This window comes from Chenopodium album, chromosome 10, assembly GCF_948465745.1.
Source record: "Chenopodium album chromosome 10, dcCheAlbu1.1, whole genome shotgun sequence".
Lineage (NCBI taxonomy): Eukaryota > Viridiplantae > Streptophyta > Magnoliopsida > Caryophyllales > Amaranthaceae > Chenopodium > Chenopodium album.
The window spans coordinates 17,077,957-17,090,380 of NC_137843.1; the positions used below are offsets into that span (position 1 = coordinate 17,077,957).

General features: G+C 40.2%; 2 protein-coding genes across 3 annotated transcripts; both read right to left on the reverse strand.

Moving 5' to 3' along the window:
* Positions 1-4,287: 4,287 nt before the first annotated feature.
* LOC145562306 (disease resistance protein At4g27190-like) lies at positions 4,288-8,463 on the reverse strand. The gene is made up of 2 exons (XM_081622531.1): positions 5,119-8,463; positions 4,288-5,007 (listed from the first exon to the last, which is right to left on the reverse strand). Exons 1-2 carry the CDS (start codon positions 8,150-8,152, stop codon positions 4,985-4,987), a joined length of 3,057 nt encoding a protein of 1,018 aa, XP_081478657.1. The 5' UTR covers positions 8,153-8,463; the 3' UTR covers positions 4,288-4,984.
* A 682-nt stretch (positions 8,464-9,145) lies between these two features.
* On the reverse strand, positions 9,146-12,314 carry LOC145563720 (uncharacterized). Of its 2 annotated transcripts, none has more exons than XM_081624151.1 (4): positions 12,043-12,314; positions 10,688-10,779; positions 10,157-10,299; positions 9,146-9,383 (listed from the first exon to the last, which is right to left on the reverse strand). In XM_081624151.1, the coding sequence occupies exons 1-4, from the start codon at positions 12,239-12,241 to the stop codon at positions 9,305-9,307; spliced, it is 513 nt and encodes a 170-aa protein (XP_081480277.1). In that variant the 5' UTR covers positions 12,242-12,314; the 3' UTR covers positions 9,146-9,304. The 2 variants fall into 2 exon arrangements, with proteins under 2 accessions (XP_081480277.1, XP_081480278.1); XM_081624152.1 differs by having other exon boundaries at positions 10,157-10,275; positions 12,043-12,313.
* Positions 12,315-12,424: the final 110 nt, after the last annotated feature.

The window sequence follows — 12,424 nt, forward strand, 5'->3', positions numbered from 1 at the left end:
TTTTGGTAACTTCAGCTTGTAAGCCACTTAGCCAATGCATTGAACCACTTTGAAGGGGCCATAAAAATGAGGAGCTAGCTTCTCATTCGGTCGTTTTGCAAGTGATTTTTTCCAATACGGTTGCAGCTTCAAGTAAACTAAATCCCCCTCCTGGAATTCTTCTTCTCTTCTTCTCATATCTGCATAGTGTTTCATCCTTCCATACACTACCCGAAATGGTGTGAATCCGGTTGAGGCATGGTAGGAAGTATTATATGCGTATTTCGCCCAATGCAACCACTTTCCCTAAGACTTGGGTTTTCCATTAACAAAACAGCGCAAGTATGTTTCCAAGGTCTTGTTGACCACTTCAGTTTGGCCGTCGGTTTGAGCGAGGGTGGTACGCGGTGAGGTACGTACCCTGCAATCTAAACAATTCCTTCCAAAACACACTCATAAAAATACGATCTCCATCCGATACAATTGATGTAGGAACCCCGTGCAACCTAACAACTTCCTTAAAAAATAATTCCGCCACTTTTAGAGCACTAAATGGGTGTTTTAGTCTCCAAAAGTGCACGTATTTGGACAGCCTATCCACAACTACTAACACCGAGTCCATACCCTTCGATTGCGGAAGACCTTCTATGAAATCCATAGAATTGTCTTCCCATATAGCCTCGGGAATTAGCAAGGGCTGCAGCAAGCCTGCAAGTTGCAGCTGGGAATGCTTGGCTTGTTGGCATGTTGTATAGTGCTTGACATGGAGGCCTATGTCCTTTCTCATCCTACTCTAATACCACTCCGAAGCAATCCTTATATAGGTTTTAGTCTCTCCTTGATGACCCCCCACCGGACTATTGTGGTACTCCTTAAGGAGTCGAGGAATCAACCTTGAGGTCTTAGGAATCACCACTCGACCCTTGAACATCAACCTGCCATCTTCCATGTAGAACCCCACGTGAACCCCCTGTTGGGATTCTATCCCTGCCATGATTTCATTCAACCCCTTGACAGCCTTCACCTCCCGTTGTTCCATGATATACTTAAGGCTTTGTTGATCCGTGCGAACAATGAAGTGTCTCCCAAGAAAATAATGACCCCACTTAACCACAGCCATATAGATTGCCATAAGCTCCTTTTCGTATATAGCCTTGGCTTGAGATCTTGGGCCTAACACCTTACTGTAAAAAGCTACAGGCCTGGCTTCCTGCATTAGCACAGCCCCCAATCCGAATCCTGAAGCATCTGCCTCAATGATGAACCACTTACAAAAATTAGGCATAATTAATACGGGTGCTTAACTCATTGTGTCTTCAACTAATCAAACGCTCTGGAGGCTTCAGCCGTCCAACCAAAGTTGTCTTTCCGTAGTTGATCCGTCAAAGGTCTTGCTATTTGTGCATACCCCTTGATGAACTTCTGATAATAACCAGTGAGTCCCAAAAAACCACGCAATTCCTTCAAGCTTCGAGGTGTAGGCCACTCTACCATTGCTCAAATTTTCTCCAAGTCCACGACCACCTCTTCTCGGACACCACATGACCCAAGTAAGATACCCTTGTCTGACTAAAAGCACACTTCTTAAAATTGGCCACCAACTTATGTTCCCTGAGCTTGGACAGCACTATATTCATGTGTTCAATGTGACTTTTCTGGTTAGGGCTGTAGATTAGTATATCGTCGAAAAACACTAGCACAAATTTCCTTAAATATGGCCAAAACACCTCATTCATGCGGGCTTGAAATGTGGCCGGGGCATTTGTGATCCTGAAAGGAATCACTAGAAACTCGTAGTGACCATCGTGGGTACGGAAGGCAGTTTTATGGGTGTCTTCTTCCCGTACCAATATTTGGTGATAACCCAATTTAAGGTCGAGTTTTGAGAACACAGTATCTCCATGAAGCTCATCTAGCAGCTCGTCGATTATAGGAATTGGGTATTTGTCAAGGATGGTTTTGCGGTTCAAGGCCCTATAATCCACGCAGAATCGCCACGAGCCGTCTTTCTTCTTTACTAACAATACAAGGCTCGAAAAAGGGCTAACAGAAGGCTTGATTATCCCTGCCTCCAACATTTCCTTAATCAGTCGCTCTATTTCATCTTTCTGAAATTACGGATACCGGTAAGGCCTAACGCTCACCGGATTGCTGCCCTCCTTCAACACAATAGCATATTCATGACCACGTTTCGGGGGTAATCCGGAGAAGAAAAAACCTCCTGTAATTGCTGCACCGCCTCGGCCAACCATCCCGGCACCGTGACTGCTCTGGCTTCCTCACTCTCCACCATAGCCTCCACCCTATTAATTTCCAGCCAAAACCCCCACCTTCGTGGCATAGGGTCCGTATCTTTGCCTTGAGTGATATTCAGGTCCTCTCCAAAGCCAGATCTCCTTCCAAAATCACCTTCCTGTCACCCACCCAAAAAGCTCATTATATGGGTCTTCCAGTTATGCACAACTAGCCCAAGCTTTTCTAGCCACTCAATGCCCAAAATAAGGTCGGCATTCCTCAACCGGAGCGGCAAGAAATTATCCACCACTACATACCCTTCCCCAAATTGTATCTCCGTTTCCCAGTGAAACGCCGAACTCTTGAGTGCCCACCACTGGCTCCCCTACTTCCGCCACCAAAACGTCGGAAATGAAATTATGGGTGGCCCCCGGATCAACCAATATCACCACCGATTTGGGTCTGACCTTACCCTCTAGTTTCATGGTTCGTGGGTTGGACAGCCCAACTACTGAACAAAGAGAGACCCCCGGCGTCACTTCCTCTTCGTCGCTAGAGTCTGAGTCTGGTGGCTTAGACGGCCCAACACCAACGTCCTCTGTGCTTCCCAGGAGCAGGACACTCATCTCTCTATTCTTACAACGGTGCCCGACCCCCCCCCCCCATCGCTCGTCACACCAAAAGCAAAGCCCCTTGGCTTTCCGCTCTTGGTGTTCGGCTTCCATCAGGTGGGGCTTGCCGGACTTAACAGAAGAGCTGGTGGCGGTTGCCTTGGTGAAGTTCACCGATCCTTGGGATTTTGTTGGGGCTTTAGGCCATCCTTTAAAGGATGATGCATGTTGGGTCGGTATACCATAAGTACCAACAAGGCCCAGCCAGTCGCAGCCTTGGATCCACTCCCACTTGCCAGACTTTTACCCAGCCCAAAGTAGCTGGATCCTCTTTTTAACCCGCCTACCCTATTTCTCTCTTCAACCCGACCCGCAATTTCCATTACTTGCTCCAAGTTGAACGGGTTCATTAATCTGACATCCGCCTTGATGTCCTCCTTGAGTCTGTTGATAAAATGCCTCATCATGATTGTTTGCGGGATGTCCTCCAAGGGTGCTGATAGCTCAATGAACCGCTTCCTGTACTCCGTAACCGTTGTTTCTTGAGTCGCCACTAGCCACTACTCATGGAGGCTTCCGGCATGGGTTGGCCGGAATTGGCGCAAAACCCTAGCTTTCATACTTTCCCAGCTTGGTATCGGCCTTCGGCGGTTTTCCCATTGGAACCACCGCAGTGACGTCGCCTTCCATGGCCACCACTGTAGCTTGAAGTTTCTGTGCCTCCGTCAACTAGTAGTGTTGGAAGTATTTTTCTCCCCTGGGTATCCAACCATCTAGGTACGTTCCTTCGAAGATGGGCATGTCCAGTTTTCTCGGTTTCCAACGGTGGCCTCCCCCACCCGGATCTTGCCATCCTTGCATTCCGTTGTTAAACGGTTGCGCTTGGTCCTGTTCGTGGTGCCGTCGATTGACTAGAGTTCAGAGTTCCTCAAAGAACTGGGCTTGAGTTGTGGTATTCACTATCATTTGCGCTTCTTGCTGCTGCCAGAATAACTCAAATCGGCCGTCGAGTCTTTAAAAGCGTCGTCCATGGATTTCTTAAGGGATTCCTCAGGGGCCTTCATAGTTGCCTTCATCGTCTGCAACTGGTTCTGAACTCCTACCATCTGTTATTCCAAGGCCTCGCACCTCTGGGTTGCTGAGGTAACCATTTTTTTTAACACACAAAGGTTGGTGGTGGTTTTCGGCAGTCGCACGACCGCCGCTCTGATACCACTTGTAACGTTTTACTCAACTCCTATTGTAATATTTGAATAGAAAGAAATAAAAGATGCAATTTTTAGGGAAGAAGGCTGTTGATTAATTAATTTAAAGATGAAGTCTTGCAAAACAGGATGGCTTGAGGCCACTACTCTCTCTAAAACCTTGAGGGTACAACTCTCACACTCTAAAGATTACAAATCACCTGCTACCCAACACACTCCCTCCCCCCCCCCCCCCCCCCTTCTTATATTTACACATCCAGCCAATTAAAAGAAAATGACAAAAGAGCAGTTGTCACACTGAGAGAATGCTGCCAGCCTTCTAAGTAATCATTCACAGCTCACTGATTTGGTGGCTCATTCCTTGTTGGCCCGAGTTATTGTCCTTGTTGTCCTTTCTTCCTTCTACGCTCGTATGTGACCCAGCCCTTGTGCTTGTTGCTCAAGGCATTCTTTGCAAGTTAATGAAAACATAAGTTTCCATTCTAAGAATTCATTGACAGGAGACTTTACAATTAATAGCATTTACATGGACTGGTTTCAGTACTAACAACTAATATGTTATATTACAGAACAAAATACATTAAAAACAACTCGCAAAATTAACCATTGAGGTATTGTAGCTACTTGCTTACTTTCCTTTTCTTTAACCCCTCAATTACATGTGTTACAACTTACAGTTCAACTTTATCATTGTTTTCAAAGGCGGTGTAGTAAAAGAGAGGAAAATTGAAGTTTGCTTGAGAAGTTTTTTCTTTTTATAATAAGTATGTATCACTTCCTAGAAACCACTATGTCATTAGCTAAATGATCTATATCTAACAAAAATTCATCTAGTTCCTTGTAAAAGGTAACAGCAGAGGTTATATATGACAAAATTTCCTTCGACTAACCACCATAAATAGTGAGCTCCCTTGATGACGCTTTTCCTTCCTAGTTCCTAGTATGGGTGATGCTTCATTGAGTTGATGAGCCAGTATCTGCAAATTATGTCATGTTTGATTATTAAGACTATTGCTTCACATTGCTGCAGATATACAATTGATTGCAAGTAAAGTAGGCAGTGGAAAGGCCTGCACTAGTTAATTTACCTGTAAAGCATTTTTGCAGTGACTTTTTTGTTTTGTAATTCTCAAATTCCAACTCTTCAAACCACTTTCTTTCTGCTCTTACCTCAATTAATCTTTGAAAGCCTTCAGGCCCTATGGGAAGCTTGAGGCATGGACATGAGAGCACTGTTAGATGTTCCAAAGTTGGAAAAATGAGAAGGAACCATGGTTGAGTAAGGCTTCTGATGTTCTTCAAATGTTGCAGCTTTAATTCCTGCAGCCGAGGAAAGATGGTATGGGTATACTCTACCCCTGTGCTGATATTATTCATCTGACCTGATGGCACACCCATCTGAATCTCATGATCCTCAATGTTACCAACTACAGCTTCCATAAAATCGCAATTTGATATCTCCAAGTATTGCAGCTGATTTAGCATTCTAGCAATAGCTAAGGGGAAGAGAATCTTTAACAGTTTACACTCCTCAACTTTCACATGTTTCAAGCTCTGAAAGCTTGTAGATGGAGCAACACCTCTCCATAGAGCTGTCAAACTAGGGGCATCTCGGACATGAATGTTTGTGAGCCGCCTGGGAAGCACATTGCTTATATTATTGGAAAGAAACACCGTGTCTAGTTTCAAGCAAGAAAAAATTTGGAGCTCTTGCAGATCTTGAAACCTTGTGAGCAATGCAGATGAAAGACAAATTTGAAAATGACAGTTTTGAATGTGAAGGTGCTTCACCAAACGAAAACATTCCAAAGGAAACTCTTCAAGACTTGAGAGATTTTTCCAGTTCACTACAGAAAGCTGCAGCGTTGTTTGTAGGAAGCTCTCCAGCCAGTTCATGAAAGGCTTGGGTACTCCAAAGTGATCTGGTACATTGAAGCACATGCTTGTGGCATAAGTACTCAGCGAGTCAAATTTATCCCCTACGCGTATGTGAAATTTGTTTAATCTTGGCTGGCGATTGGTAATCTCTTCAACTAGACAAGCAAGATTTCCTACATCAATGTGTAGGGTATTAAGATGATCCAAGGAAAGAACTTCAGCCAGAGTAGCTTTTCTCTTGCTTGTCGTTTCTTTTATCTCCCAACCACTGTAGCTGCCTCCCATGTACAGTTCTTCCAAATGTAAGAGGCTTGATAACACATTAGCTGGAATTTCATCAATCTGACAATCACTCAAGTCCAGTAAACGGAGATTAGTCAATCTTTTGATTTCTTCTGGAAACCTGGTAAATGAAGACTTTCGCAGGCTAAGAATTTCGATTGATTTCAGCTCTCCAAGTGCAGATCCATCTTTCAGATTATTGTTTTCCACACATAGAGTCTTTAAGTTTGTGAGAAAAGAGAGTGAGGTGGGTAATGCCACCAGACTCGGTATATTGCTGAGGTCAAGTACTTGGAGTGCTTTCATCCCGGCGAAGAAGTCATCTGATATAGCCTTTAGTGATGTGTTATTTTGAAGCAGAAGTAGCATGAGCTCTGGATATTCACCTTGTCCACTAAACATATTTAACTCGTTGTTGATCAAAGACATCCTCATAACATACTGCAATTTGCAGGGCCACTCCTTCAATCCTGATCCCGCCTTTACCATGAAACTGTAATCATTGCTGGAAGCAATTGATATGGCCAAATCACGAAATACATCATGCATTTTTACAGATTCTTCATTCTTACCACTCAGCAGAAGGCAAGAAGCTTTAAGGTTACTGATTATAGAATGTACCTTGTTCCTTGCCTGTTCGAGAGTTAAATCATCAGAAAACAGTCTTTCACCAATTCCATATCTCAAAAGATCTTCAATGCGAACATCATAATCTTCAGGAAAGAGGGCACAGTATAGAAAGCACATTTTAGACTCTTCATCCCGAAACTCATTGAAGCTTAGCTGGAGACATGAAAAGACCTTTTTATGCATCCCTTTGATGTTCAAGGGTCTTGATTGTCGCAGTTCATATGCTGCATCACCCCAAAATCGTGGTTCTTTATTCCTTAAGACCCTTCCCAGTGTCACCAAAGCTATTGGCAAACCTCCACATTCCTTAGCAACTTCATTTGCCAAACTGTTCAAGTAAGGTGATTCCACAACATCTCCTGCAAACTTCTTGAAAAGATCCCATGAATCTTGCTGAGAGAGGGGTTCAACTACTACACTAACATTGCAATACATCTCACTGCACACATCAAGGTTTCTAGTAGTTATCGCAATTTTACAATTACTTCTATCCTTCCCTGAAGAAATGCCTACCCAGGACAAGTCCAATCTCTCCCACACATCATCCAAAATTAAAAAAGTCCGTCTTTCTTGCTTCAGCCTTTCAGCCAGTCTCAAAGATCTCACATGCTCAGTTTCCTCTTTCAACTGCAAACCTAAGCCTTCTGCAATCTCTCTCTGGATTTTCAGCATAACAGGATTCCGAGACACAGTAGCAATAACAACCTCATCAAACATACCCGTGATCTTGGCATACTTTTCTACTTCTCTAATCAATGAGGTCTTCCCCACTCCACCCATTCCATACACCCCAATAATCTGGTTATCATCATGCTTTAATGCCTCAATGATTTTCCCCATAGCGACTTTAGTAGATTCAAAAGCATCAAAATCACCTGTAGGCATCATTTCAATGCTAGGCGGTGGTGCTGGTTGAGACACTGGAATCTGTTGTAAACTACCTTTTAGCTCATTGACAACTTTGAGCAACTTTGCTGCTCTTTTGCTTGATGAATAATGACTGCATAAATTTGTGCAGCAGAAACTGAACTTTCCCTTATCTTCCTCTCTTAATCCACCCAAAAGCTTCTGCACATCAGTCACAATTATCTCTGTCTTTCTCAGCCACTGTTCCATATCTTGAGTTGTGGCTTCTCCTCTGCGGCGAGCTGCATCTGTGGTACATCTTGCTGTCTCCCGGGTTATCTCAAGCTCAGTTGTTTTACTTCTAAGATCTTCGATGATTCTGCGAAATTTCACAAGATAACCAACTTCATGTTTCAGGGGAACAACCAAAAGTTTTGCAACTTCAGTGATAGGGGTAATTATGATTTGTAGTATAGTACTAGCCATTTAGTTTTTTTTTTTTTTTTTTTTTTTTTTTTTTTTTTTTTTTTTTCTTCTCTCTCTCTAATGATCCAACAAGAATAAGAATAGATACCAATTCAGATGATAAATTGCAATATTTGTATAAACATGGAATAATATGTTTATCTTCTCCTTTATCAACATCTTGAGCAGGTAAACAATTATTAATGGAATAAACAATTTGTTCAGTAAAGGGACACTAATTAAAGTAAGTCTTCGTCAACCAACTACAACACCAAGTCTTCTACTTGTACAATAATTCATTAGTGGACCCTTGCTGTTGTATCATTTGTGCCTTTGTGTTATCTTTATAGTCAGATCCGCAGTTAATGTTTTGTGTTATGGACTTTCTCCGTTTTTTTTAGTTAAAACACATTGATTTTACACTACTCATATACTCAGTTATCTCTATTTTTGGTCATTTATACTTAAACGAAAACACAGTCCTGAAAGATTTCATTAGATTCGTCTTAACTTTACGTTATTCACAAATTTTTAGTTTTATTTTTAATTATTAATCCTACACATTCTATCTTCCATCGGAGATATAGACCTGCAAGAGGGTAGTTGTTCCTGCGCTCTCAGCTTTAATGGTCAAGGAAGCCATGCAGGAACAGCTAAGTGTTAGGGCTACCAATATGTTACTACAATGAATATCTAAATCCCAAATCTAAAGCAAGTAACACAGCATACTCTAACTTGAAATGAGATCAATCTACCACTTGATCTACCTAATACATGGTAACTAGTATAGCTGCCAACGACACCATGTAATTTCCCGCAATACTTTGATATGTTAGTCAGTGACATCTATTATAAAGATAACCTAAATACACAAATCTCATGTCCATCTAGTGATATCCCTCACTGGCTAACTCGCTGCAGGAATCATACAGAATTTTCTTACAGCAACTGAACTTGATTAAACTTCGTACAAACAGCTATAAAAAAATGTCACAAAATTTTAGTTCATTGATATGACAAACCCTGCATATTTTTACTAGTGGAACAAGAGTAATATGTATCATATCGAGCTGGTATTACAGCTGCATATATACAAATATCAGCAATATTTAGGACAATATGCTGGAAAACAAAGATATCATGCCTTTACATAGCTGCAAATTGATATTTCCTTCAAACAGATGGCTTTACAACGAGAACAGGACACTTTGCATGGTGAACACAGTAGTCGCTCACACTTCCAAGGAGAGTCCTGCAAAAAAGATATAAATAAGAGGGAAAGAAAACTGAAAAGAGGTAGGGGGGTCATGTATAATTCACTATCTGGTTAATACTTAATCCATAATGTATTTCCCAGGACGGTTATAGCAGAAAATCAAACTAAACATTCCTCATGGAATAAAGTAACCAATCTATTGGTGTTACAGCACAAAATATGAGAAATGTTGTTTAGTCTTGCATTAAACATCTCCAATTTTAATCTGCAATGGATTGCCCAAGGACATAAGAAAGGAAGCTAGGGAGAATCACTACAATTCATAATATGAAGTACATAGCTTGGAATAGGCTTTGTATAATTACTTTATTAAAAAAAAATGACTAACAATTGCATACTATAATTTCGGTAAGGTAATCCAACTAATATAGACAACAGCTTTACTTGCATTTTTCTGAAAGCGAACAAGTGGTTCCAGGGGAGGACTCAGTAACTTCATCACTCATTTTCAGCATGCTTTAACAATTAACTATCTTAAGCTAAACATGTCAATTTGTGACTCATTGGCCTAATTATTGCATGAGATTGAACCAAATTTTACTTTATTGGTCTTAAAAACTTCTTTGCTGTACCAAACTATTTTAGTTCAATTCACTCTATTACACAATTTTCAATCACTAGGCATAACTAATGCATTTCTCCAATAAAACTCGTCAGTTCAAAGAGAAGGGTTAAAATGAGCATACATAGTACGAACACTATTGTAGCTTACAATTTTACTAGAGTAGATTATAGAACTTCAGACTAACCTCCTTATTCGTCCCCTACTACGGCTTCCCATAATCAGTAGCTGACAATTAAATTTCTGTACTGCATCACATATGGCCTCTTTTGGATTGCCCATCAAAGCAACTGTCTCACCATCAATCTGTATCCAGTAAGATACTAAGTACTGAGTACCAACAAGCCAAGTGAACATTATGAGATGTATATATATATATATTTTTTTTTTAAGGCCTAGCAATAAAAATATGGCTTCCAAATTCCGTAAAACTGTATTCAAATAATTAAACAAGGTTGCCTTTAAGAACTATAAATCTTCCATGATGATTGTTACTACATTCTCTTTTAATAGTAATGTATTCCTTTTTGGGAAGTCGCAAAATTATTGCAACATTACACAATTTGGATAATAATGTTGTCTATCACTCTCTCTTCATCACATTGGTCACTCTTATTAACTCCATTAAAATGTGCATCAGCCAAGTGATTGCATTTCCAAAAAGATTATGAAATGCAGTATACTGTGAGAGAAATAGTGAAGATTTCAAAGTTCTTACCCCATGCTTTTCACAGAATTCCTTTGCTTTTGTTAGGAGAGAAACAGTAAAGTCCTTCTGATCACCTTGGAGTGATGTTACCAGGTCAAGAGCTGCATAAATAGAGGTAAAAGACTCACAACATGAATGTGGTATGGATAAATGACTTGTTGAGTATTATACTGCAGTCACATATATACCTCGAATAGCTACTCTCAAGTCTTACTAATTTTACTTAGACAATGAACATTCATGAAATGTTACAGCACAAGTTCTGCACTGAATCTAAATTAAACATTAGGAATCTGATAATTGTAATCTATCATTTTCTAGGTAGTATGAAAAATTCAGCTTTAAGATCAGAAACAAAACTTAAAAAGTTTAAACCATTGCTTGATTCCCAATTCAATAATAGGAAGAACAGAAATTGTAACCCCCAACATTTTTTATTTGCTTTGAATGTTTTCCTTGAAACTGATTCAAGTTTCATTCCATGAGAAAGAGGATAAGACTGTCACAAAAGAAGCAACATCTTTCTGATCTTATACACTACATAGCATGATAGCAAGAAAGCAATTTAGTTATATAAAGTCACTTATCCATAACTCAGTATGTAATTATGTATCAGAAAAAACTCTCATAATTCTCCTATATGGCTGAAGATGAAATACTGTAACATGACTAACAACTTCGAGTGAACGGAGGGCATAAGTTAAAGAGTTAAACCCCATAAGCTTGATCCCCGATTGCATGCATGATTCATTCTAGTTCACTTTCTTGTATGCAGATTTAGTTGGCTGATAGTTTGCACTTTGCAGAGAGAAAAGTAGTAGTTTGAATGAGGTAGATTCATTAAATAAACAAGTAATGTCTTTAGTGTGAGACTGAAATGGTAGTAGTGATTATTCTCTCTAATTATTAGCACCTATATAAATTTTATAGTTAAACAAAATTAGGATTACAAAGTAAGATAAAACTAATACAGTACAATCATTGCACCACCAAAACACAGTTAGCAATAAAAACACCCTACGACGGGCTTAAAAGACCAAAAGAAGCAGAACACAACTACAGAAACTATCAGCAGGACAGCAGAATCAGAAGACCAGGACCAAAAGTAACTTCAGGGCCATATCCATAAGACACATTTTAATAATGAAATTAGCAAAAATAATTAGTAAGTTTACATTTATTCAAACATTAGTAACCCGACTCTTCCCTTTTACTAGGCCAACTTTCCCGACCAGACCCGCCAGTTCCTAATCGGTTCCAATTCCAATTTTGGGTAACCAGAATTTTTAAACAATTTAGTGATTTTAAAAAGAAAAGCCAAAAAATATTAAGTGAAGGAGACGAATAGGAGAGAAAGAACTTACGAACAGAGCCATAACTGCCAGAAAAAACACCAGTATAATCAGCAGAAGTAGCAGTAAAAATAATGACACCCGATTTCAGTTTATGATCAAGATGTTCCACTGCCCATTTAAGCGCATAACTGCTACTCTCACTCCCATCAATTGCTATCATAACCTTCCCATTCTGCTTCGAACCTCCTACCGCTATTTCCTCCTCCATCCCACTATTAGATTTGGACGTAATAGTCAGAATTTAGGTATGATTTTAGCTGTGAGAGAAAGATGATCGAAATTGGTAATCTATTTGTTGACATTTATAATTGATCATATTTGAGTAAAGTGATGTTTAAATGAGTAAGATGTTTACACCTGGTTTGTTTTCCCGCCTATCAAATATCAGTAC

Bases quoted from the DNA above. Each gene is read 5' to 3' on its own strand.
- LOC145563720 (XM_081624151.1), bottom strand. From the start codon at position 12,241: ATGGAGGAGGAAATAGCGGTAGGAGGTTCGAAGCAGAATGGGAAGGTT. The intron at 10,780-12,042 runs GTAAGTTCTTTC...CTATTTATGCAG, and splicing joins TGGCAGTTATGGCTCTGTTC to CTCTTGACCTGGTAACATCA. The intron at 9,384-10,156 runs GTTAGTCTGAAG...TCTTTTTTGCAG, and splicing joins AGTAGGGGACGAATAAGGAG to GACTCTCCTTGGAAGTGTGA.
- LOC145562306 (XM_081622531.1), bottom strand. From the start codon at position 8,152: ATGGCTAGTACTATACTACAAATCATAATTACCCCTATCACTGAAGTT. The intron at 5,008-5,118 runs GTAAATTAACTA...CATAATTTGCAG, and splicing joins ACTGCAAAAATGCTTTACAG to ATACTGGCTCATCAACTCAA.